The sequence below is a fragment of the Palaemon carinicauda genome, chromosome 16, assembly GCF_036898095.1.
Source record: "Palaemon carinicauda isolate YSFRI2023 chromosome 16, ASM3689809v2, whole genome shotgun sequence".
NCBI lineage: Eukaryota > Metazoa > Arthropoda > Malacostraca > Decapoda > Palaemonidae > Palaemon > Palaemon carinicauda.
In genome coordinates this window covers 66062138-66089863 of record NC_090740.1, presented here as the reverse complement: position 1 = coordinate 66089863, position 27726 = coordinate 66062138, and the positions used below count along the sequence as shown (strand labels likewise).

At 47.3% G+C, this 27726-nt stretch overlaps 1 protein-coding gene across 2 annotated transcripts in view; it reads right to left on the bottom strand.

Moving 5' to 3' along the window:
- Gapvd1 (GTPase activating protein and VPS9 domains 1) overlaps positions 1-27726 on the bottom strand; it is a 494617-nt gene that overhangs the window by 272716 nt on the left and 194175 nt on the right. For both annotated transcript variants that reach the window (XM_068389833.1, XM_068389834.1), the window contains one exon: positions 14660-14871. In XM_068389833.1, coding sequence (XP_068245934.1) covers positions 14660-14871 — 212 coding nt within the window. The remainder of the gene's footprint in view (positions 1-14659; positions 14872-27726) is intronic.

Here is a 27726-nt window from a genome sequence, read left to right as displayed (position 1 = left end):
GTCGTACAACTGACTAAATAAAGCATTTATGGCGTACGACAGCGTCCAAAAGGGCACCTCTTGTGAACGGCTATGCTCCGATAAACACATCTAAATTATGCTCATTTAACTGTGAGAAGGGAGCTAAAAATTATACACAGGAAAGATTAATTACTCAACTTTCCAGAGGATGAAGATGCTGGAGAATGCATGATAAATCCAAGAATAGTAAGAAAACACCGAGAGCAAGCGGGAGATATACCGTGCTTAATTCGCTACTAAAAAAGGAATGAGTTGCCATGCGTGGCGCTGTAGTAGTACGGGAAGGGGATCCACCGGGTAACCTTGATGACGGCTCCCCTTCATTTTCGCCACTCTTCCCCCCCAGAGCGAAAACTCTATTCGGGGTGAAGATTGCCATGTGTCGTATCAAGAAATACGTCCCCTGATATTATGCGATATCCTTAAGAATTTTCTTAAGGGTACTCGCGCTAGGAGTTAGAATTCTGGAGACCTATGGTCAATTCTCTGGGAGTATCACTGTAGCTAAATATCCCTTAGCAAGCTGCCTAAAGGAACCTTCAATCAGGATGACATGGCTATCTCACCCAAAAATAGATTTTTCGCTTTGCTTCAAAATCCGTTATCTGTGTTCCAGGGCCAAGATCTAGTGGCTGGCAGATGCTGGCAGCACTCCATTGGAATGTTCTAAGAAGCCACAAAACATTTTTCCTCCTCCGACCCAGCACCCATATAACCCCGCGGAGGAGTCGAGATCATCGTCTGTTTTTTATGGCAGAGGACATAGACCTCTGAGGAAGACCACTATGCTCTGGTCTTATAGACAGAAATTGAAGACGTGCAATGTTCCCTTCGAGATTGACACTCATCCATAGAGCTCCAATGCTTAGGTAACGTCATGGTGTCCTTCCTATTCATCGGACAGATGTTAAAGCCCTTGAGAAAGGAAGCACTCTCCTTTCCCAACTCCTTAGGTCTTGTTCCTTTGGAGGAAGCTAAAGGAGAAACCTCTGCCACCTTGGTAGAGGATTCTGGTCAGCTCAACACTATAGGCAAAAGCCTACAGTTGTCTGTGAGAGTGATCTTCCACGGAGACCTCGATCCTCTGCTCAAACAAGGATGGATGTTATTCCACGGTGGGGGAGCGTTTGCCCTTTGATTCCTTTTCCTACTCTTTGGCAGAATCAAAATCAACCCCAGCCTCTCTCAGACAAGGTTTTGGCTGATAGGTGCTATGGTCTTCAGATATTCCTGTTACCTAGAGGACACCTGAGACTAGAGGAGGTGGAGGCCTAGCCTCGCTACTGTGTCTGGGATCAAATGGGCCCTCACTCCCTTGGGAGGATTCTAGCGGAACGGTAGGAATGCCCAGGAAGGCACTGTTGGGGTCGATCCTCAGACCGTCTGGACAAGGTTTAAAAACCAAGGGGCGTCCCTTGAGAACTGCATCGTTCCTAATTGAGCCCCAGGTGTCTGCTTCTTTGGTTTAAGTGGAGTGCCATTGAAAATAAGGAGTCGAGAGGATATCAGCTCAGGATCTTCCTTATGCCCATCTTCCTTACGAAAGTGAGTGCCATCAAAATGTTCTTCCAAACGATCAGCTTGTGAAGGAAAAACTACCCTCATTTGTGGGGGAACTCGCTATTCCTCTCCAAAAGTAGACTGACTATCAGGAGAGCGCTGGCGAGGCGAGGGCTGATAAGGTACGATTGGGCATGCACCCTTCTCAATTCGCACAGGTAAGATGTAGTCTACCTGTACACGCTCATATAAATGCACATTACACACATCGCGTGCCAGTAAGGTAGAACTTTGCTCTGGACGATCTCTTTTGCACGATTGAGTCCAGCTAGAAAGACTCACTAAAACGAGCAATGCGCATAGCAGAAGTAGCTCGCATGCCTTCCTCTGGCAGAAGAGCTTGCCCTCCCGCTTCAATAGGTGGTAGGGTGCACAACACTGCGCAAAAATTGTCTGCTAGAAGTGGTTAGCTCACTCGCTCCCTCACTTGCTAGCACATCTAGAAGAGAAACTCTTCTAATTGCCTCATCCCCAACAGGAGAAGGGCATGCTATCTTCCTTATCCAACACCTGGAGGCAGACATCTAGACAGGTCACTTTGTCTTCTTTTCGGTTGAGCGAACTCAGCCAAAAGATCAACTCCATGAACTACCATTAGGACATAGGCGAAGCTAATCCCTGGGATCAGCATAAAGGAGTCCCCTCAACAAACAACTCTGAGGAGTGCTTGTCAGCTAATGCTCAAGCCCGCTCGCTGAAGCAGAGCGAACGTTGAAGTGAGCAAGACAGCTGATCGCTCATGAGCAACTCTGGTTCCTCGACCTATGGAATATCGTGAGGGAATATCATTATCACTCCCTGGGGAGAATGTTTGCTCCTGTTACGTTCCAAATCGCAAGACCTGCAACCTTTCCTTGCATGGGGAACCCATGGGCCCCAACGAAGGCCACAGAAGACAAACTGCTTCATCAGAAAGAGACTCCCCTACGGCGATGGCCGGCGCTGCTTTTCTATGGGAAGCAACAGAGGCACCCCCGACACGCAAGGTTGTCACGAAGTCACATGAGCGTCACTCGTGCTCATCTGACTCCCAAGGAAAGTCGAATGAAAAAGGTTGTTATGGAGAGGTCGAGTCAACAGAGAATAATGGTGAGGTTTTTTCCCCGTCGTGACTGACCTTGAAGGTGAAGGATCCCTCTTCGCCTTCTTCCGTTGCCTACTATACCTCAGCCATTGAAAGGGCAACCACTCCCAACACACTTGACAAGGAGACTCCTGCGTGCAAGGGTGACTCCTACATGCAGGGTTGAGACCATGAGAATCCGTCTCCTCAGCAGACATGAAGGTACTGCAACGATGCCCTTCATTACAGGGGTAAACCCGCATACTTGAGGCTTCCAAAGGCAGTCGAACCTGAAAAAAAGAAAAGAAAAAAAAAGGAAATTTTTTTCACTTTAGGCCAGTTTAAGAATTGGAAATATTTATTTAAGTTTTAGTGGAGAAACAAGACTTTGCCTGTACTCCACCGAGCCGAAATAAAAAGTGACTTTTGTTTACTAGTGCTACTGTGAGTGGGGTGGTGGGTTACCCCCCTTAACTTTCTACGCTAAACAGAGGAGGATAGTTACACATCGCAAAAGCTTCAACAGGTAATTTCCAGCTAACGCCAAACTAATACTTCTATGTAAAGATCATGACGGAACAATTAGCGTTCATTTTCACCATAATGAAAAAAAATCCTATCTACCAAAAAATTACTTCTAAATAAAACTCATCATTTGGTTGAGGGTCTACATCGGGTCTATGCAGTATATGGTAGTAATTACGGGTCTTATTATTAAATATCAGGGGAGGAGATAGAATTTGAAAAACGCTTATTTTATGGATAAACCGCACTGGTGTTAAAAAACAGAAGGTCAAAGGAGAAAATCACATGCAGTTTGGAGATGTCCTAAGTTCCCTTATTTTGCGGTATAAATGTCGAAGTCCTGTCCTTCAAAAATGGCATTGGCCGGCCGACTCTCAAAGCTTTAAACTGTGTTCTGTTAGAGGCACTTGCTCTATCTCACTACCAATTCCACCCGGAGTCCAAATTAGGTCCACAAAAGGTATAATGAATGAATGATTTGAAGTTCTCTAGTACCCTGACATTGAAGGCCACAAAAAGTATAGAGTTCTACACATGTGAAACTGCCGTAACCAAAAACGAACACAATTTCATCCTAGTTTACACCACAAAATTAGCAAAGAAGCCTAGCACCTCTTGTGTACCCTCAACAATGATTTTCGTCCAAACAGCTCAAGAAATAGAGTACTGTACTGTATTAGGCTTAGATCAGGGTTGCCAAAAAAAATTTTTCTCAATAAAGGACGATATGACCCTTACTACGTAGCTTAGTCTGGTTTGTTATCTGTTTATCTGGTCCCACTTCACACAAAAAGCCTCAGTACACTGCATGACTCTCTCTTATATGCAAAAACAGTTTCCTATATTAAACAATTTAATTTGCATGATACAACATTTTCCATGAAATACTCACACTTTCACCTATAGCCAAAATCTTCTTGGCTAGCCAATATGAATATCCTGCATTTACCATAGGTCTCCTACAGATATTGACTAATAACTATTGCAAATTAGACTATTCTACTTTAACTACTAAGCTAGGTAAGCCAATCCTTTCAATTACATACAAGACTTTACCAGTCAACAGGACTTCTCAAAAAAAAAATTTCCTCAAATATATTTGTCATTCACTTTAGGATTATTCAAGATGTTGGGTTTATTACCAGCCTGAGTCATGTTAGAGGCATTACTTGACTTCAAAAAGTAGGCAGAGTTAGTACTAACTAGATAAATTTTCTAAGGAAACATCTTGGTAATTATTTCAAGCAGAACTAAATAGGGATTCAGCCTCCATTTATTATCATTAACTAGGTTATTTTGTTAACTTCAATTTTAAAATTCTTAGAAGAATTCCCACCCCCATTTAACTCTGATCATAAAATTTGTTTTTAATTATTAATTATTATAAATATTATTATTATCATCATTATTATTATCATTATTATTATTACTAGCTAAGCTATAACACTAATTGGAAAAGCAGGATATTATAAGCCCAAGGGCTCCAATAAGGAAAAATAGCCCAGTGAGGAAAGAAAATAGGGAAATAATAGGGCTCCAATAAGGAAAAATAGCCCAGTGAGGAAAGAAAATAGGGAAATAATAGGGCTCCAATAAGGAAAAATAGCCCAGTGAGGAAAGAAAATAGGGAAATAAACAAACTATATAAAAATTACTGTAATGAACAATTAAAATAAAATATCTTAAGAACAGTAACAACATTAAAATAGATCTTTCATATACGTATATATAAAGTATAAAAAGACTTATTCCTGGAAAATCTGAATATAAAGGATGGTCAGAATTAGAAAAAAATATTATGCAATATGCATAACGAACTAATAGAATGACGGTGACAGAGATTGTTATCGAGTTCAGGAATAAAAAAAATTAATAAACCTCAAGTCCATGTCCAAGAGATTTAGATAAAAATCAGAAGCTGATGATCAGACAGGAAAACAATACTCGAAACAAGGTAGGATGAAAGAATTAAAACACTTCAGAATAGATTGATCACCAATAATCTCAACAGACTTTCTCAATAAGCCAATTTTTTCTGCAATTAAAGAAGAGACAGCCCTAATGAGTTTCTCAAAAGTAAATTTGCCGTCGAGAATCACCTGAAATTTCATGAGTCATACAAAGTTAAAGAAACATAATCAATGCTGAGATCGAGATGTTGAAGAGCAACTGTCCTTGACCTACTTACAATCATACTTTGAGTTTGGTAAGGATTCAACTTCATGTACTAATTTTAGCTAAATTTCTATTAAGGGATTCAGCAACCCAAGATCTACATTCAGATGGAATTGATGCAAAGAGAGTAGCATCATCTGCATATTCAATAAGCTTGTTTTCTAGGCCAAATAACATATCATATTCATATAGCATGAGAAGTAATGAGCCAAGAACACTTTCCCTTCCTAACACCAGATATCACATTCCCATTCTCAATATGGTGCCCATCAAAAACAATTCTTTGCAATCAATTACTCAACAATTCAATGATTAACATGGTCAAAGGCAGAACTAAAATCAAGGCCAATCATAGAAACTTCCTGGCCACAATCAATAGATTTATGTACAGCTTTGGAGATTGTAAGAAGAGCATCACATGCTCCAATGACTTTAAAAAAGCCAAATTGCAAACTAAGGATCAGATAATTACCTTCAGCAAATCTATTTAGATGTTTTTGCCATGACGTTCAAAAACTTTAGATAATATGGGACTTACAGAAATTGAACTGCAATCAGTTGACTTGAGCTACCACAAAAACATTTGCATAATGAATTAACATTACCAATTCTTTAAAAAGTACTAAAAGCTCCTCTTCTCGCTAACTTTTGCAAAATAACAGATAACCTTAGAACTAAGAAATCTGAAGTCTTTATAAAAAACTAAAGGAAAATACCATTTGGGTTTACTCCTTTTTAAGCATCAAAGTCCATCAAAAGAGATTGAAAAGCTCAACTACAGTAGTTAGTTTAGCACCAGGAAAATAGGAATGAGGAAGATCAAGTATCTCATTACTCTGCTTATTGTCAAACACATCAGCCAAAAGGGTTCCCTTTTCCTTTGGACAGTGCGTGACAGAGCCATCTGGTTTAAGTAACAGAGGAACTGTTTCATCTACAGTATACCAAAAATCACAAATTTTAAGTAATTTGTATTTTTCCTAACAGTACTTACCTCGAACTACTTTCTTAGGAGTATCTGGGAGCTCCTCCCAACCGACCAGAATTTTGTGTAGTTTACCCTACTCGCGTTTTCTATGCGGGGTAACCTCTGGCGGAGTGATACGTGCCATGAGGCGACCCGGGGTCAGAGAGCATGCTTGCTTAGGTCTTGATCTCCAGTAAGTTTTTGACAGATAGGTTTCTACTAAGTCCTGTAAGGCACTCAGGGCAGGATAGGCGGGCCATAACCCGAAAGTAGTTCGAGGTAAGTACTGTTAGGGAAAATACAAATTACTTAAAATTTGTGATTTGTTCCAACACGGAGTACTTACCTCGAACTACTTTCTTAGGAGACTTATACTTAAGGAGGTGGGAGTGGCCTTCCGGACCTAGAGACCATGATGAGGAGAGAAAAGGAACCTAGATAGGAGGCTAGATTCTGCTGACCCCAAAGCAAACACGAGAAAATAAAGAAAACTACGCAAAAAACTCTCTAGTGTCTAAGTAACTCGCCTCTGCAAAAATCCTTGGAGACACATTCTTCCACTGACAGTGTATCCCATGGCAGTTAAAGGATTTTAGGAGTCATGTAGGGGAAGGTGATAGGGGGAAAAAGGGGTAAGGAAGGAACCTGTGTCTCTTGGACTTACCGCCCACGGCTTCCCCGGGGCTACACCTTTAAATCTTTTGGAGCGCGGAAATGACGAGACCGGGAAAGAATCTGTCCAAGGATCTCCTCAAACAATCCTTTAAGTAGTGAGCCATAAAGGTAGACTGTCTAGACCATGTACCTGCCCTCAGGATTTGGCCCACTGCCATGTTTCTTTCAAAGGCCAACGAAGTACTCAGTCCTCTAATGTCGTGGGGTCTAGGCCTTCCTGGAAGAGGGACCCCTGCACTACTGTAGGCTCTCATGATCACCTGTCATAGCCAGAAGGAGATCGTATTTTTGGAGACCGGCTTCTTCACCAGTCCCGAGGAGACGAACAGACTCTTGGTTTCGGGGCGAAGTTTGGCCGTCCTCTCTAGGTACTTCCGTACTGCCCTGACTGGACACAGAAGCAAGTCCCTCGGGTTGTCCGAATGCGGGCTAGCTGGCACTGAGAACCCTTCAAACTTAGGGTCCCAAACAGCTGGATTCTGAGTCTTGGCTACGAAGGAGGGTAAGAATCTGAAGGTAGCTTCTCGCCAGCCTTTTGAGTGTGAGATCTCGTAAGACAGACCATGAATCTCGCCTACTCTTTTTGCTGATGCCAGAGCTAACCGAAAGACTGTCTTGAGGGTGAGCTCCTTGTCTAAGATGTCTTTGAGGGGCTCGAAGGGAGGTTCCAAAAGCATCTTCAGTACCCTAGCCACATCCCACCGGGGCACTCTTGCGGCCTGGGGGAAACACGATTGCTCGAAGCTCTTGATGAGCATCGAGATATGTCTGGAGGCACCTAGGTCGATGCCCTTCAGGAGGAGGACTTGGCCCAGCGCCGCCCAGACGCCTTTAATGGCTGGGATGGACATGCCCACTTCGTCCCTGAGATGGACTAGGAAGTCTGCTATCTCGTGAATGGAGGCCCCTAACGGCCTGATCTTCTTCGAGGAGCACCACTTAGTAAAGGTAGCCCACTTCGCCTGGTACACCGCGACTGACGAACTTCCCAGGTACCCCGACATCCTCGATGCCGTTCTCGACGAATATCCTTCCTTTCTCAGGAGACGCTCGATAACCTCCACGTGTGAAGGCGGAGGGACCGAGGGTTTTCGTGGAACCTATGGAAGTGAGGCTGCCGGAGAAGGTCTGCTCTGTCCGGAAGTGGCCAAGGTGGAGGGCGTGCCAGTTCCTTTAGATCCGCAAACCACTCTCTCTCCAGCCACCAGGCCGCTACCAAAGTCATCCACAGGATCTCCGTCCATCTCACCCTGTTGAGGACCTGTCTGAGCATCCCAAAAGGAAAGGAAGGCGTAAACGTCGAGGTTGTCCCAAGGGTGTTGGAAGGCGTCCTCGAACGCTGCTGCTGGGACACATCTGCTGACGATCTCCTGTGGGCAGGCCTTCTTGTTGGCGAGGGTCTGGGCTCTCCCGCATCCTTCAGTTTCCTGACCCTCTCCACCGTCTCTTCCACCGCCTTCAGAGGGAACACTGACTCGCCCCACAGGGGTAAGTTCCTTAGGGCTCTCACTTCCCTGTCTGGAAGCCTCCTGAGTAGTTTGCTGAGAACTGTATCTCTCTTTCGCAGTACCCAGTTGGCCGCCTGCAAGAGGGACTGGTAGGACAGGAACTTGAGGGCCTTACCCGCTGAGCTAATCAGCTCCTTCAGCAAGGTCTGGTTCTCCGGAACAGAGAGGTCGTGCGAGACTTGAAAGCCCACCAGGGTGCAGGCCCACCAATCTAGCCACGACGAGACGTAAAGTAGGTCCAGGGCCAAATCCTCCATCATGGAGGTCTCCGACGGGGAGAAGCAAACTGGGGTGGCGGACGCTCTCTCTTCTGAGGCCCCCTGACTCAGGATGGCGATTGCAGGTTCTACCGTACAGGGACCCGCACGGCGCCCTTCAGGGAGGTAAAACCGCTTCTGGGTCTTGAGACCCTGGAGGAGTTTGGAGGCACTCTGACTCTTGGAGGCATCCGCATGGCTGGCCACTATCCTGTTGATATGCTCCATGCCCAGCCTAATGTCTCTAGCCAGGGGAAGAGCCAGTCAGGGCCTCTGCTGCACGGGTGTATCTACCAACCTGCTGAGGCCCGAGAGCCAGTCCTCATCCGTTGCAGGCTTCGGTTCGTCTAGCCTGTGGTCCTGTACGCGGAGGCCTCTGCCTGAAAAGACGCACCCACGACGGGGGGGCCCGCTTGGGGTGGAGGCATCCTTTTGTCGTGGTACGACTTCGGCGGCTCTGGATGGAGGACGGGCATTGCCGCTGGGACGGAGGCCTCCGTCCTAGACTTGTCTCTTCCCACGGAGGACCAAGCTGCTGCAGGCTTCCTCGTGGCTGCTGGTTGCCTTTCACGTTCTGGCCAGCTTGTCGAAGTCTTAGAGGCTGGGACACGGCTGCCAGGCTGAAGGGGCAACTCTCTCCGCTAGGCGGATAGAGTCGGAACCTTCGCGGACTTAAGCCTGTCAACCGGAGCCTGAAGTGATGATTCCCACCGACGCTCGGACCTGCTGTAGGTGACGTACTTCGGGGCAGGGGAACACGCCCTTGGGAGCCAGCCAGAGGTACCCGGAACTGCTGAAGCTCCCAGGAGGTGGCTGCGTGGGATGGCGACACGCACCCATTCCTCCCTAGGGGAACGGCTTCTGTGCTTCCTTCTGGGGGATCTTACGTGCCTCCTGTCGTTGCGAGATCTGGAACGGGAACGGGACCTCCTTCTGCGGGACCTCTCTCATCTCCTCTTCTGGTCCCTCGGAGCTCCATCCTCCGAGGAGAGAGAGTATGACTCGAAAGAGGAGCCCGAAGATCTGTAGGACCGCACCGAAAGGTCCGAGTCGTCCCACGTTGCTGGTGGCTTCTTGTGTCGGTCCGTTGGTGACGAAGGCTCCAGGAAGACGAGAGGGAGCGTTGCTGAAGGCGCTGGGGAAGAGCGAGGCAACTTCTTGCTGGGAAACCACGCCTCGAAGTCTTCCTCCAGTCTCATGGGCGACCTGAAGAGCATCCTCGGCGTCGCCCATGCGAGGGGATCCGACGACGGTGAGTCCTCCTTCTCGGCGTCTCCCCTGGCTGCAGACGTACCTGAAAAATAGGCCCATGAAGTGGGGAAGAGGCTGCAGCAGCCTTTCCCCCACATAGGGTCGTCGGAAGAGACGGGCCCCGCTAGCACCAGGACTCCGTCCTCCGAACGCACTCCCGTCCCTCCCTCAGGCCCCCCACTTGCCTGGACCGACAAAACATCCCCACTAGCAGTTATCTCAGACTCCTGGGGAAGAGCAATGGGCCTCTTCCCTGCAACTGACTTACCTCGTCCCCTACTCTGGGTAGGGGAAGGCGGCTGAGAAGCTCTATCCGACGAGGCATCGGGAGAAGCGAGTGGTGAGGAGATGCTCGGCTTCCTAGGCGACCTCTTGGACGCCTTCTTCTTCTTGGTGCCGTAGCGCACCCACTACACCTCGTTCCAGGACTCGCACTCCAGACACGTGGCTGTAGGCGAACATACGCTGCCCCTACACGACGAACACAAGGAGTGCGGGTCCACTTCAGGCTTCGAAAGGAAAGTGCCACAGGATTTACCGGCCATAGGCCCGGGACAACGGCGGGGATCCTCCATAATGCACTAGTAAGACACCGCGAGACACAGGAACACAGAGGGAAAGGGTAGGAAAGGGTATGGGATGAACACAATGGGACCACATGGGGACCACGTGAGACACAAAGGGTCGCACTGGGTAAGGAGAGCGCGTTGAGATGTTATCGCGACGCGACCAGAAAACTTACTGGAGATCGAGACCTGAGCAAGCATGCTCTTTGACCCCGGGTCGCCTCATGGCGCGTATCACTCCGCCAGAGGTTACCCCGCATAGAAAACGCGAGTAGGGTAAACTACACAAAATTCTGGTCGGTTGGGAGGAGATCCCAGATACTCCTAAGAAAGTAGTTCGAGGTAAGTACTCCGTGTTGGAACAAACTGCAGATTTAAGGTTAGCCCACCACTTAGGTTACTGGGTTGTACTAGAAAGTGTTTTTTTTATAGTTAAACTGTGTGCCTTTTCAGTTGAAGCATAACCTTTCTGAGCAAAAGCTTTAAGCTGAGTATACAAGCGCCTTTCCGTTACAAGACCTGTGAGTAGCTTCACTTATGATTTGCTCATACTTGATTCAGAGGTAAACTCTTAAACTCTTAAGACATGGTGATCAGTAGGAGAAACAGAATTTAATCACTCTTTATAGTGACCATTGAAATCACCAACAAAAACCAAATAGTCTTTTCTATTATCTTCTTGTATCTTGTATCATGGTAAGAAGTCAGTCGAAGATAGATAACTAGAGCCACTTAACACACTTGTACAAAACATATGTGGATGAAGACTTGTTTTAAAGCCTACCCCCTTTGAAGGTCCAAGCACCAACATTAAAATAATTATTCAACAACTTATGAATGTTACCAACCAAGCTTAGTATAGTAGTACAGTAGGCTAGGCCAGCTGTTTCATGATGCAAACTTTTGTTTGCCAGTTTAGAAAATGTTCTGGGCAAATTGAAAATCTAAGCACTTGGAATATGAGGCGTTATACGACATGCCACATTATAAGCCAATACACTTGGTCCAAAAGCAGTAAGAGAGACAAATGGATTTAAACTTCTGTACTATTCTTCTGCCTTAGAATCTAATGGCATATGGAATTAATCAGGATTATGGTAAGGAGCAGGTTTTGCAATAGAAGGAACTGGACCAAATAAAAAAAAAGAGAGAAGCTTGTGATGAAGAATTAAGTTTATATGATGCTGACAACCATCATAACAAACAATAGAAGGTACAATAATATTTCTAGGCAACAAATTAGAAGCTAGCCTAAGGTCTAAACTTGGATTGGTTAGGCAAGGGTTCAGTGGGAAAACAACATCATTATCATCATTGTTATAATCAAAATTATTATCATTATTATCATTATAACTAGCTAAGCTAAAACCCTAGTTGTAAAAGCAGGATGCTATAAGCCAAAAGAATTTAACAGGGAAAAACAGCTAGGGAAAGAAAGGAATTAAGGAAATAAAAACTACACGAAAAGTAATGAATAATTGAAATAACATATTTTAAGAAAAGTAATATCAGTAAAATAGATCTTTCATACATAAACTATAAAAATGTAAAAAAAAAAAAGGAAGAGAAACAAAATAGAATAGTTTGCCTGAGTGTACTCTCAAACAAGAGAGCTCTAGAGCAAGACAGTGGAAGACCATGGTACAGAGGCTATGGCACTAAACAAGAATAGAGAACAATGGTTTAATTTTATTGTGTCCTTCAAGATGAGCTGTTTACAATAGCTTAAAAGTCTCTTCTATCTTTACCACAAGAGAGGTAGCCAGAGAACAATTATAAAGCAGTAGTTAACCCCTTGAACGAAGAAGAATTGTTTGGTAATATCAGTGTTGTTAGGTGTATGAGGACATGAGAATGTGGAAAGATTTTGTGTATGTGTAATCAACGGGAAAAAAATTAGCCGATACCAGAGAAGGATCCAATGTAGTACTGTCTGACCAGCCAAAGGGCCCAATAATTCTCTCCCTCATGAACAGGCTGCTTAGTGATGTTTCCTGTTCCAGTGTATATACAGTGGTCGTGCACTTACATTCGTTAACTTTACAACTAAGACCTATTAGAAGTTTAATTAAAGATTAATAGTAAGATATCTCTCTTGTATATTTGGTCAGGAAGTCTCGTAAGTAATGTTAAGATATTGATCCATTAAGCTAGCCAAGTACAGTATCAAGTTACTAGCCGAGAACTCCAGAAGTTCAAACTTGCAGCGAATATCTTTATGTTGAATTGGATGACAAGAGCTTCTTTTCATAGTTTATATATGAAAGATCTAGTTTTATGTTGCTACTGTTCTTAGGATATGTTATCTTAATTGTTCATTACTTTTCTTGTAGTTCATTCATTTTGATAATATCTCTCAATAGGTAGCTAGTGCCCTGGCATTAGGACACATTTGAATGCAAGAAAGAAATAAAATCCTGCATAAACACAATTAAGCCTGGTATGCCTTACTCTGAACCTTCCCCCAAATTAGTTCTTCTTTAATGTACATTTAAAGTCTATATCACAAACCTCCTATAAAAAATGGAATTCAAGATCTTTGTCTTCTAAATGAAACCTATTCACTATATATTTTACATACATACATACATATACCAAGTCACTTACCCCAATTTTGGGGGGTACCCGACATCAAACAAATGAAACAAAAAAGGGGACCTCTCCTCTCTACGTTCCTCCCAGCCTGACAAGGGTCTCAACCAAGTTCGGCTGGTACTGCTAGGGTGCCACAGCCCACCCTCCCACATTATCCACCACAGATGAAGCTTCATAATGCTGATTCCCCTACTGCTGCTACCTCCGCGGTCATCCAAGGCACCGGAGGAAGCAGCAGGGCCTACCGGAACTGCGTCACAATCGCTCGCCATTCATTCCTATTTCTAGCACGCTCTCTTGCCTCTCTCACATCTATCCACCTATCACCCAGAGCTTTCTTCTCCAACCATCCACCTAAACCTTGGTCTTCCTCTTGTACCTCTCTCATCATCTCTTGCATTCATCACCTTCTTTAGCAGACAGCCATTTTCCATTCTCTCAACCCTCGACACATTCATATCCACTCTAGCTGCCAACTCATTTCTTACACTTGTTCCCACCCTCACTACTTCGTTCCTATATATTTAAGACACAAATATAACATCTCAGCCAAGCACAAATTTGACTACGTTTACAAATATTAAAATCACCCAAACACAAAATTGACTATATTTGACCTATCCAACCAAAGTTTTTTTTTAAATACTAAAAGAAATCATACCAAATAGGACAAGTTCAAAAAGTCATATGAACCATACCCAAGCTGAAATTATTTACCATAAAGCACCACAAATGAAATACCCAACCATAACATTCTAATTGGGTTAGGGCAATTGGAGAGGGGGAGAGTGGAAATTATCTTAATTTGTTAATGATACACATCAAAGAAAAAACTTCATTAAGGGAAGCAAGGTGAAACAGGTAAGATTTGTTGAAATAATTAATAATAATAATAGTAACACAACAGTAGGAATCTTAGATATGTAAAGAAGATAAAGAGTGGCATAGAGAAGAATACTGTAACAACAGTAATCTTCTCTATACATGGCCCATTACAGGTTCTCTCGGTTCGGATTGACTTTGTAACACAACTACTACAGACATTTGAATAAAGAAAAAAAAATAAAAGCACCTTCATGATCAAGTTGATATTTCATATGCTGTTGAAAATTTAGGCATAATAATACTTTTCACATAAAGTACTTATGGTAATTGTTAGATCTATTTTTAGGGTGCGTTTTTTCTCAGGAAAAACACATTATAACTTCATAACACCCCTGTGCTCTCTTAAATCACTATTTTATAAGTACAGTACTGTAATGCACAATAAGTTACTTTCAATACAAATACCATGCAATCGTATAAGAACGGTAGACAATTAGCAATTAGTGTAATAAATATCCATTTAACTTCCACTTAATCTTACTCAGTACTCTACTTTTGATAGCTGTACTAAGGATCCAGTCACACAAAATTCTAAATAGTAGAAAATCTAATAAATGAAGTTTAAAGTACACAGTAATGATATTCTATAAATGAATATTAATTACAATTACCTCTCAGCAATCTTAACAAGCTTTGCTATGGTCCATGCCCTGTACTTTGCAAGCCCCGCATTATATTCTGGAGTACCTTCCTGACCAAATCTTCTTAGACGTTCTTCGGGTGGGAAACGCACAGCAGCTTTGGAGGGGTCTATGTCTAAAAACAACTCATCTTCCATCAGCAACTGCGCTATTGGCTGATGTAAAGCAGCCGTCAGGAATACCTACAAAAATGAATAAAACACATAAAAAAAAAAATACAACTTGTTAACATGTCATGCAAAAAGAAGCACTGCAGCAATTATAAAAATGTGACTAAGAGTATTTTACTAACTTTACCATTTAACTGACATTTCTGAAAATAATTTCCAGCTGCAAGGTACTAATGCAGTGCCCTACACCATATTTTTGATATTACCAAAAATTCATTGCAGTACACATTCATATGCCATCTACATACTTAACATTCAATACTTATGGTCTTTTCATTTATCTATTCAAATTCTTTAACTTACATTATTCTACTTTCAGTTCTCATTTAAAAACAAAATTCTTCAAGTGTGTCCAATGACAGTAAAAAAAATATATATATAACTAAGCAGTTATATTAATAATATCAATTATAATTGTAATATTGTAATCTGGAAAATGATATTTTCATATTAAAATAATTTTTTTAATATACTTAGCCGGTGGATATATATATATAGCTAACGTCTCCGACGGTCGGCAGCCGATTCAAAACTCGCGGGCGATCGGTGTTGGGTTGCTGGGTGTACACTAGCGCCACCACTCGGCAGGATACTATCACTACTCCAAAGTTCTCCAGTTCTTCTCAGCCCGTAGGGTCTCTAAAGGGGCGGGAGGGAGGGTGTTAAATTATATATATCCACCGGGTAAGTACAGTATATTCAAAAATTTATTTTAATATGAAAATATCATTTTTAAATATTTAACTTAGCCGGTGGATCTATATATAGCTGATTCACACCTTTGGTGGAGGGTAAGAGACCAGCATTAAACATTGTAGGAGTATAGCTCAAGAGTTTTGATAATAAAACAAACCTAAGGATTATTACCTGATAAGGAAGCTGACTTTGATGATACTCTGCCTCATTAGTCCGCTATCCTTATGAAGCCCAGCAATCCACTCAGGGGGCTGAAAGACCTCTAGGAGCTGTTATATATGGGGTGAACACGCCTATAACAGGACCTCAACAATACCATTGATCTGGGCGCTCTAAAGAAACAAGTTTGACCACCCGCTAAATCAAAAAACAATAGTTTCAAGAGAAGAAAAAAGGTATTGGGATTAAGGGAATGTAGTGGTAGAACCTTCACCCACTGCACTCGCTGCTACGAATGGTCCCAACGTGTAGCAGTCCTCATAAAGAGTCTGGACATTCTTTAAATAATGTGAAGCAAACACAGATTTACTCCTCCAAAAGGTTGCGTCCATAATACTTCTAAGGGATCTATTTTGCTTGAAAGCCACTGACGTTGCCACTGCTCTGACTTCATGAGCTTTTTTCAATAATCTCAGGTCAGTCTCACTTAAGTGAGTGTGAGGCTCTCTAATTAAAAATCTAACAAAATATGACAAGGCGTTTTTCAACATTGGTAAGGAGGGTTTCTTGACCGAACACCATAAAGCTTCTGAATTTCCTCGTAACGTTTTGGTTCGGTCCAGATAAAATTTTAGAGCTCTTACAGGGCACAAGACTCTTTCAATTTCATCACCAACTACACCAACAGGTTGGGAATCTCAAAAGATTTAGGCCATGGATGAGATGGTCGCTACTTTTTGGCCAAGAAACCAAGCTGTAAGGAGCATACTGCCTTATTGGAGCAGAAGCCGATATTCTTGCTGAAGGCATGCACTTCACTAACTCTCTTTGCGGTAGCAAGACTCACTTAAAAGAGTGTCTTGAGAGTAAGGTCTTTGAGAGAGGCTGAGTGCAGAGGTTCAAATCTCTCAGACATGAGAAACTTACGGACAACATCCAAGTTCCAAGCTGGAGTAATAATTTGACGCTCCTTGGAAGTCTCGAAAGACTTGAGAAGGTCTTGAAGATCTCTTTTGTTAGACAGATCCATGTTCTTGTGTCTAAACACTGCAGCTAACATGCTTCTGTAGCCTTTAATAGTCGAGGCAGAAAGGGTACGGTTATTTCTAAGATGAAGCAGGAAGTCAGCGATCTGTGCTACAATGGTATCGGATGAGGAAACAGAGGAGGACTTGCAACAATCTCGAAATACCTCCCATTTGGATTGGTAGATCCTGATGGTAGAAGATCTCCTTGCCCTCGCAATCGCTCTAGCTGCCTCCTTCAAAAATCCTCGAGCTCTAGAGAGAGTTTCGATACTCTGAAGGCAGTTAGATGAAGCGCAGGGAGGCTTTGATGGAATCTTTTTATGTGAGGTTGACGAAGGAGATCCATCCGCAATGGCAAACTTCTTGGAATGTCCACCAGCCATTGATGTACCTCGGTGAACCATTCCCTTGAGGGCCAGAGGGGAGCAAACAACGTCAACCTCGTCCCTTCGTGAGAGGCGAACTTCTGAAGAACCTTGTGAAGGATCTTGAAGGGAGGAAAAGCATAAATTTCCAGGTGAGATCAGTCCAGTAAGAATGCGTCTATGTGGACTGCCTCTGGATCTGGGACTGGAGAGCAGTAAATTGGAAGCCTCTTCGTCAACGAGGTCGCAAACAGGTCTATGGTAGGTCGACCCCAAATCCTCCATAGTTTTTCGCACACTTCCTGGTGAAGCGTCCATTCTGTGGAGATGACTTGTCCTCTTCTGCTGAGGCAGTCTGCTATCACATTCTTTTCTCCCTGAACAAATCTCGTAAGAAGGGAGATGTTTCTTTCCCTTGACCAAACTAGGAGATCCCTTGCGGTTACATAAGGGAGTGCGAGTGGGTCCCTCCTTACTTAGAGATGTAGGCTAACGCTGTGGTATTGTCCGCGTTTACCTGCACCACCTTGTTCCGAATCACACTTTCGAAACTTTTCAAGGCCAGATGAACCGCCAGTAGCTCCTTGTGGTTTATATGAAGCCTCTCCTGATCTTTGGACCAAAGACCCAAGCATTCTAGTCTGCCTAGAGTTACTCCCCAACCCAAGTCCGAGACGTCTGAGTACAACACATGGTCTGGGTTCTTGGGGGCAAGCAAGAGACCCTCCCGAAGTCTGAGATTGTCGTCCCACCAATTCAGGCAAGTCTGGACTGAGTTCGTGAGTGGAATGGAAATTGCCTCCAAGCCCTTCTCCTTGTTCCAATGTTGGTTGAGATGAAACTGGAGAGGGCGAAGGTTGAGCCTTCCCAGGGAGACAAACTGTTCCAGTGATGATAGAGTTCCCAAGAGGCTCATCCATACTCAGAGAACAACTGCTCTTCTTCTGAAATTGATGAATTTTTAAAAGAGCTTGCTCTAACCTTGTGGGCGATGGAAAAGCCCTTAAAACTCGACTCTGTATCTCCATCCCCAAATAGAGAATAGTCTGGGACGGAGTCAGTTGTGACTTTTTGTTCACAAGAAGACCTAATTCTTTGGCTAGGACCAACGTCTATATGAGATCCTTCAGACAGCGGTTTAATGACGACGACCTGATTAACCAGTCGTCTAAAAAAAGGGAGGCTCTGATCCCTGACGAATGTAGGAAGCTCGCTACATTCCGCATCAGCCTTGTAAAAATTAGAGGAGCAGGGCTGAGGCCGAAGCATAGAGCTCGAAACTGGTACACTTCTTTCCTGTACATGAACCTTAGATAACGTTGGAAGGTTGGATGGATCGGGATATGGATGTAAGTGTCCTGGAGATCGAGAGAGACCATCCAGTCGCCTTCCCTTACTGCTGCTAGAACAGATTTGGATGTTTCCATCGCGAACTTTGTTTTTAATATGAATACGTTGAGTGCACTCACATCTAGCACTGGTCTCCAGCCTCCTGTGTTCTTCGGAACCAGGAAGAGACGGTTGTAAAAGCCTAGGGATTGATGGTCCGAGACCTTCACCACCGGCCCCTTTTCTAACAAAAGAGACACCTGATATTGTAAGGCCTGTCTCTTTGCTTCCTCTCGATACCTGGGAGAGATGTCTATTGGAATTCGTACAAGAGGAGGTTTCCTTACAAAAGGGATTTAGTAACCCTCCTTCAATAAGAGGACAGACCATTGGTCCGCTCCCCTTCTCTCCCACGCTTGCCAGAAGTTCGTCAATCTGGCCCCTATTGCTGTCTGAAACTGTGGGCAGTCAGACTCTGCCACGGCTGGATCTGGCTCCCCTTCTCTTACCTCGCCTTCCGTCAGAACGGGAGGTGCCTCTGTTGGAGGCTCTGCCACGAAAGGGAGGAATGAATCTGGAAGCAGGTGTATCTAACTTGGGTTTGTTGCTTGAAAAAGATGATGGTAAAACTTTGCGAGCTGTTTTAGCAACTAAATCATGAGTATCCTTCAATGCAAGAGATGACGCTATATCTTTGATAAGATCTTGGGGAAACAGAGTACGTGATAAAGGAGCAAAAAGGAGCTCCGATTTCTGGCACAAAGTACTGTAACTCCCAAAGAAAGGAATGAGCACAATAACTCCCTCTTCTTTAAAACTCCTGCAGTAAAAACAGCCGCAAATTCGTTAGAACCGTCCCTTATAGCCTTGTCCATACAGGACATAATCTGTATGGCAGCATCATTGTTAGGAGGAGACACCTTCTTACTTAAGGCCCCCAACGACCAATCCAAAAAATTAAATACTTCAACCGCACGAAAGACTCCTTTAAGCAGATGGTCAAGCTCTGAAGAAGTTCACAACACCTTGGAGCGTCTCATGGCTAGACGACGAGGCGAGTCTACCAGGCTTGAGAAGTCTCCCTGGGCAGAGGCAGGAACTCCCAAGCCGAGAACTTCTCCCGTGTCATACCAGACGCTCGAACGAGAAGCCAGTTTAGAAGGAGGAAAAGCAAAGGAAGACTTTCCAAGACTTCTCTTGGTCTCCAACCAGTCTCCCAGCAGACATATGGCCCTCTTAGAAGATCGAGAGAGCACTAACTTCGTATAAGAAGGAGCTGAAGCAGTCATGCCTAAAGTAAATTCTGAAGGCGGCGAACGTGGAGCAGCAGTCACAAAATGAGCCGGAAAAACTTCTTTAAAAACATTCATAATTTTCTTAAAATCTAGGGACTGTTGGTCAATTCTAGGCTCTTCCTCTTAAGACAGGATCCCCAAATGCACATTATTCGAAAGAGGATCATCAGCTTCCTCTTCAGAGTAAACTTCATCCAACAAAACAATATTCTTGTGAGAAGGTGAAGTCATAGAATGTAGTGAAGGTAAAGATTGACAGCCTACATCAACTTGTAGCTGAATAGCAGTCAAGGCAGGAGGGTCGACATCACGTCATGACTGCAGTGACTGACGTTCGACGTCACGTCGTGTCTGCAGTAACTGACGCTCGACGTCCCGTCGTGACTGCGGTGTCTGCAGCTCGACGTCACATCGCGACTGCGGTGACTGACGCTCAACGTCACGTCGTGACTGCAGTGACTGCAGCTCATAATCACGGCTGGACTGTAAGGACTGGCGCTCAACGTCACGTCGAGATTTATGATCAGCATCTCGCTTGACAGCACAGCTAACACTAGGGTTAACGTCAGCGTGACGTAAAGCTTCACGCACGCTTAGATGGTGGAAGACCTGAGTCACGCTTAGCAGAACCGTGACGTACTGCAAGTAAGGGTTCCTGTCAAACAGGAGCAGGGCCATAGGCCTGCATTAAGGTGGACAGCTTAGACTGCATGTCCTGCAAAACATGACAAATTCGTAGATAATTTGTATTTTTCCTAACTATACAAACCTTAGCTATTTACATGGGGTAATTACTTCGGCGTAGCTGAATGACGAGCCATAAAAGTTTTAACGAGGGTTTACTACCCCGCCGCTAGTTAGCAGGGGGTAGGGAGGGGTAGCTAGCTACCCCCCCCCCCCCCCTCACACACACACCGGTGAATGCTTCACTTTGCTTAGAGGTAGGACTTATCCCGGGGGACAGGGCTGGCGGGCACATATGTGTAAATAGCTAAGGTTTGTATAGTTAGGAAAAATACAAATTATCTACGAATTTGTCATTTGTTCCGTAACTGAAATACAAACCATGCTATTTACATGGGGTGACTCAACCCTTAGGAAGGGCGGTAAGTCCCCTGCCATACTGGCTTTGGCTTGCCCGGGGACCCCAAATTCGAGTGTGTAAGTACTCAAGAAATAAGGGGTCCCTGCTCCTCGCTGGCATGCTGTGAAACTGCTGCGGCCTACATAAGCTGTGTGTGAAGGTGAGAAGTTACTCGTCCAAGGAAGTTGACCTGGAGTTCTTCAGATGGAAATCTATGCTAGGACTCTCCCAATACCACCTCGTCAGGGTATGGGGACATGACAGTATTACATTTTAATACTAGGAACACAAGGGAGCATGGCTTACCTGCAGAGGTTCGAGGTCAGCTATGCGGAGAACCCAGGATGCTGCTTTCTCCAAGGGAGGAGAGGATGAAGAAAAGAATAAGGGCCAGACAGAACTTTTCATTCACGCAGACTAAAACCGGGTAACAATGCCCTCAACCTTCTGCTACTTGTCCATTAAGGAGCCTGAGGTTAGACCAGCTGTTGTGCAGCCACCACAGGGACGATAGAGAATGTATCGAGTCTCCTGTGTGTCACGTCTTGCAGGTAGTGGGCCGTGAAGGTGGTCTGACGCTTCCACACCCCAGCTTGAAGGACCTGCGTCACTGAATAATTCTTCTTGAAGGCCAGGGACATAGCTATGCCCCTGACATCATGCGCTCTAGGGCGACGTGACGGAGGAGGGTCAGGATTCAAGGCCAGATGTATCACCTTGCAATCCAGGTCGAGATGGTATTCCTGGTGACCCTCCTCTTCATCTTCCCGGTGCTCACGAACAGGGCTCGCACCTGGGGACGAACTGCAGCTGTTCTTTTAAGATACAACCTCAGACTCCTCACTGGGCACAGTAGGAGATGGTCTGGGTCATCTGTTACAGAACGGAGACTCGAAACCTGGAAAGAGTCGAACCTGGGGTCCGGCACTCCCGGATTCTGAGTCTTGGCAACAAACTCGGGGACAAAGCTGAACGTTACCTCCACCCATCCCCTTGAATGGGCGATGTCATACGAGAGACCATGAAGCTCACTGACTCGCTTGGCCGAGGCCAAAGCTAGCAGGAAAACCGTCTTCCAGGTAAAGTGGCGATCTGAAGCCTGGCGTAATGGTTCATAGGGAGGTCTCTTAAGAGACCTGAGAACTCAAACCACGTTCCATGGAGGAGGTCTCACTTCCGACTGAGGGCAGGTAAGTTCATAACTTCGTATGAGAAGGGAAAGTTCCACCGAGGAAGAAATGTCCATTCCTTTAAGCCTGAAGGCTGGACTTAGGGCTGAGCGATAGCCTTTCACTGCTGAGACTGAGAGGTGCATTTCCTCCCGCATTTCCTCCCGCAAATACACGAGGAACTCCGCTATTGCTGGAATAGTGGCATCGAGGGGAGAGATACCCCTTCCACGACACCAACCACAGAAGACTCACCACTTCGCCTGGTAAACCCCTGCGGATAACTTGCGCAGGTGAGCAGACATCCTGTTCGCAACTTGTTGCGAAAATCCTCTCTCTGTGAGGAGATGCTGGATAGTCTCCAGGCGTGAAGTCGAAGCGAAGCTACGGCTTTGTGGAAGATGTTGGCGTGTGGTTGTTTGAGTAGCTCGTGACGTGGAGGGAGTTCTCTCGGAGCCTCCATGAGGAGTTGCAGAAGGTCCGGGAACCATTCTGCGTGATGCCATAGCGGAGCTATTAGGTCATTGAAAGATTGACCGATATTCTGGTCTTGTTGAGCACCCTCCTCATTAGACAGAACGGGGGAAAGGCGTACACATCGACGTTGTCCCACCGTTGTTGGAAGGCATCCTGCCAGAGAGCCTTGGGGTCCGGGACTGGGGAGCAGTACAGCGGGAGCTTGAAATTCAGCGCTGTAGCAAACAGATCCACCGTCGGGGAACCCCACAAAGTCAGGACTTTGTTGGCTACTTGACGATCCAAAGACCACTCGGTACTCACTATCTGCGTCGCTCTGCTCAGACTGTCGGCGAGCACATTCCTTTTGCCTGGAATGAAGCGAGCCGCTAGCGAGATCGAGTGGACTTCGGACCATCTCAGGATCTCTACTGCAAGATGGGATAGCTGTTCTGAACAGGTACCTCCCTGCTTGTTGATATAAGCCACCACCGTGGTGTTGTCGCTCATCACCACCACAGAGTGGCCCGCCAGGACTTGGTGGAACTTCTGAAGTGACAGGAACACGGCCTTCATTTCTAGCAGGTTTATGTGAAGGTACTTTTCTGATTCTGACCACAGGCCTGAGGTCCTGTGGTTCAGAACGTGCCCCCCCCCCCCCCCCCCTTTCTTTGATGCGTCCGAGAACAACATCAAATCCGGGGGAAGGACAAGAAGATCCACACCCTTTTGTAGGTTCTCGTCTGCCTCCCATCACTGGAGGTCCGTCCGTTCCGGGGAATCGTGACCTTGATTCCACCGGGACTAGAGTCGCCACTGGAGGGGTCTCATTCTGAGGCGACCGTTGGGAACGAGACGGGCCAGGGAGGAGAGGTGGCCGAGGAGACGTACCCACGATTGGGCTGGGAGTTCTTCTCGATTGAGGAAAGGTCTCGCGACCTTCCTCAGCCTTGCTATCCTGTCGTCTGATGGGAAGGCTTTGTGGAGATTGGTGTCTATGACCATGCCTAGACATACCAGTTTCTGAGAGGATTGCAGAGAGGACTTCTCGAGATTTACCATGATCCCTAGATCCTGGCAAACTTCGAGGAGCTTGTCTCGGTTGCCTCCGAGTCCGCTAGGATCAGCCAGTCGTCCAGATAGCGAAGGAGACGGATGCCGATCCTGTGAGCCCACGAAGAGATGAAGGTGAACACTCTGGTGAACACCTGAGGGGCTGTGGAGAGACCGAAACACAGCACCTTGAACTGGTAAATCTTGTTGTCTAGGCAAAATCTTAAGTACTTCCTTGAAGACGGATGGACTGGGATCAGGAAGTACGCATCCTTCAGGTCCAGTGTACACATGAAGTCTTGTGGTCTCACTGCGAGTCTGATCGTGTCTGCCGTCTCCATACTGAACGGAGTCTGCTTGACAAACCCGTTCAGGGTTGAGAGGTCGATGACTGGTCTCCAGCCTCCAGACGCCTTTCTCACAAGAAAGAGTCGACTGTAGAAGCCTGGGGACCCGTCTACAACCTCCTGGAGAGCGTCCTTCTTCAACATGGTCTGGACTTCTGCCCAAAGGGCTTGCCCTCTTGCCGATCCCATGGCAACCCTAGCGTTTACGGCCTCGGCTGTTACCTCTAGGGTTCTTGCCTCCCCTGGAGGACTTCTTGCTCCTTCTGCTCTTGGTAGAAGGGCTTAGACACCTTCGGCTGCAGTGATCTTCTTCGTGTCCTTAGCTGGACGGGGCTGTTGAGCCGCTGGATGTTTGTAGAGCCTCGATGTCAGGGCCATATGGATGAGGGAATCCTAGTTGGACTTCCTCCACCTCTCAGCGGTAAGCTCCACGTCCTTAGGCTCAAACAAACTCTTACCGAACACGGAAGAGTGTCTGAGCCTGCTAACCTCCGAACTGGGAACCTTCTGGTGGAACCTCTCAGCCACAGCGTCCCGACGTTTGAGAATCATATTGGCCCACAAGCTCGAGACTTGGTGGGCCAGAAACTCAATGGTCCGTGTGCCTGAGAGTAAGAAAGTCTCCAGTGCCTTCCTTTGGAGAGGTCCTCAGACCGCACCAGGATGCCCAGAGACCCCAGCCAGATGTCAAGCCACGAAGTTGCCTGCATGGCACACTTAGCGACCTTCTCCTGGCTTAGGATCTCAGTAGCTGAGTAGGACACGTGCCGGTTGGAGAGTCTTTCAAGAGGGACTCCCCCGGTGAGTTCTTCCACGGTGCGATGCATCGGAAGACCCAAACAAAACTCCTCAAGGATCTCAAAGTACCTCCTCTGATGGAGTCGAGGAGTTGGGAGAAGCTTGTTACCGGCGTTGGATCTGCTGGAGGAGACAAGCTCAGAGAGCTGGCTCTCGACCTTGTCCCTGGCACTCTTCATCCCCTGAGACCAGGGCAAAGCTGGACTGGCCCTGGAGGGTTTCTGGGTGCCGTAGACGCGGTCCAGGACCGTGTCCTTACCTTCACGAGGAGGAATCTCAGGGTCTGGGATTCCGTTGAGGTTCCTCATGAGGGTCAGGACTTGCCAGAATGCGTGTTCTGACTCTTGGTGCTCTCCTCCTGAAGGACTGGGAGCGAAGTCTCCGGTCCCCAGTGGCTCTTCCTGGGGGAACACGTGGACCTCCTCGGAAGGTCTAGATGGCTCCTGCCTGATCCTTGCTGACGATTTAGGGATCATCTTAGAGTCCTTCGGTTCCCTCCTGGGCGGGATACAGGACTCGAGTAACGATGGGTGCAGGCTCTTTTCCACCCCTGGACGAGAAGACTTCTCAGGGAGAGGCGGAGCTTTCCCCATTGGTGCGATGGGGGAATGGTCCGGCTCGTCCGACTCTCCTGAGGATGGGTAATCCTCATCCGCAGGGGAGGGAGAGAAAGTCTGGGGGGGAGGAAGGAGCCTTACGCAAGGATCTGCGAGGAGACAAAATAGGCCTTGGAGGTGTTTCCACAGGAGAGACTCCTCTCTTCCTCTTCAGGGGGGAGGATGCTGCCACTGATTTGCGACCCATGTCAGAGAGGGCGGGCTTCATCGCCTGCACAAGAGCTCTGACCAGGGTACCGAACCAGGGCTGCTGGCTGACAGTCGCGCTGTCAGACACTCCCTCTGGAGGGAAGGGGATCGTTCTATCCCTTGGAGGAGTCGACAAATGCAGGTTTGCCTGTGAAGCTGGAAAGAAAAGAGTCCTTAGACCTCTCCGGGAACCGCCCCTCCTCCGGCGAGCGCACTGGTCTGCGTTTGCGGGGAGGGGAACGAGACGAAGACCTGTCCGCCTGGCGACGCTCGCGCTGGAGGTCGCGTGATGGGCCCTGGTCAGGGTCACTCGCGAAAGGATCGCGTGACACAGGAATCTCGCGCTCGCGCAGGCGCGCGCGCGCATATCAGCGTGGGCGAGAGAGGGTGGTGGAGCGGGCGCAAGGGCGCGGTAGCACGTAGGCGAGGTCACAGGAGCGTGGGAGCGATGGCGTGCAGGAGATGGTGCGGGCGCGTGGGGGCGCAGGAGATGGCGTGGGCGAGTAGGAGATGGCGAGGGCGTGTGGCGCGCAGGAGCCGGAACGGGAGGCGGCCGGATGCGAGGACGCGCAACATCCTGATGCGGCCCTGGAGGGCGCGAGAGGACAGGGGCGCCTGAGCGCGTATCCGGAAGAACCGGGCGAGGGTGCATGAGCGCCAGTTCAGGATAGCGCAAGGAAGGGATGGCGCGTTGGCGCGTAGATAGGCGCTGGTCCGAAAAGACTGGCATACTCGCCTGTGGGCGCGCTGGGCGCACAGGTGATCATGGGCGCGCATCAGGATGCGGACGCACTGATGTGCGTTGCTGCGGTGGGCAAGCAGGACGCGCGGTTTGGAGAGGGCGCACAGGTGTGCGCTGGAGGGTTACAAGGGGCGCCTTGATGACTGGAACTGGGCTTAGGCGGCTCCTGGGCGGCGCCCTGCGATGTGGAAGCGCGCTGGCGCATTGGCGAGCGTGTGAGCGCTGGGACTGTAACTGCGCGTGGGCGCGCTTCGCGTGTAACTCCAGACAGGCGCTGCGAGTCCAGAGGAACCTGTGAGTGCCTGTGCGCTAGCGTAGGAACCTCTTGAACTGCGCGCGACGAGGCAGGAACCGGGGAACGCTGGGGCGCAGGTGGGTGCATGTGCGCAGGTGGGCGTTGGCGCGCTGTCACAGGAACTGCTGGAGGGCGCCGGGACGCAGAAGGATGTGGGGGAACCCTGGCGCGTAGCAGGAACAGGGGGCGCGCATGCGAGCAGGTGAGCACTGTGGGGCTAAGACAGGAACAGCGGCAGCAGCAGGAGGGCGCGCAGGAGGAACCTGACGCTTGAGGGCAAGAGGCGCGGTTTTGCACTCAAGGCCCTTCAGCCCCGAAGGGCCCGGTGCCTGCGCAGTGGCAGGATCAGGTGGCGCGCAACGCGCATCCGCAACGTCGAAGGGTGACGGCATGTCAGCAGATCTGGAGGAAGACTGGTCACTGTGTCCCGGGGATCGCGAACGATCCCCGGAGAAGTCTAAGGTGGTATCTGGCAGGGTCGGCGAACGGCGAGTCGTCTCCTCCGTAGAGGACTGTGACGACGACGAGCCGAAGAGGCGCCTCCTAACTCCCTTGTGACGGGAAAGAAGGCCTCTACGGCGAAGGGGAGGACGAGCCTTCCGCCTTATACGCCCACGAGGGGCCGTGGGATCAGCAGGCTGACCATCAAGGGGCCTCCGCAGAGGAGTCTCTGTAAGTGAACTCCCCCGAGGGGGAGAATCACCGGCAAGAGAGACCGTGGGACACGCCACGGAGAGGCTGCTAGTGCGGACACAAAGGCTGCCGCTGACTTTGTCAAGAACTTTGAAAGGATCGTGCTGGAAGAAGGCTACGTAGAGCAGCAAGTGTTTAATTGTGATGAAACCGGGTTGTTTTGGAAGAAGATGCCCAGTCGAACCTACATCACCGCCGAAGTGAAGAAATTGCCTGGGCATAAGCCAATGAAGGATCGGTTGACTCTTGCCCTATGTGCCAACGCTAGCGGGGACTTTGAAGTCAAGCCCTTACTGGTTTACCATTCCAAGAACCCTAGGGCCTTTAAGGCACACAATGTCGATAAGGACCAGCTTCATGTTTTCTGGCGATCCAACTCGAAGGCCTGGGTCACTAGGCAGTTCTTTGTGCAATGGGTTAACCAAGTTTTCGGCCCTTCTGTGAAGAAGTATCTTCATGAACAGAAATTACCTTTAAAGTGCCTGCTATGCCTTGGCAATGCACCCGCTCACCCCCCCCGGACTTGAAGATGATATCTTCGATGAATTTAAG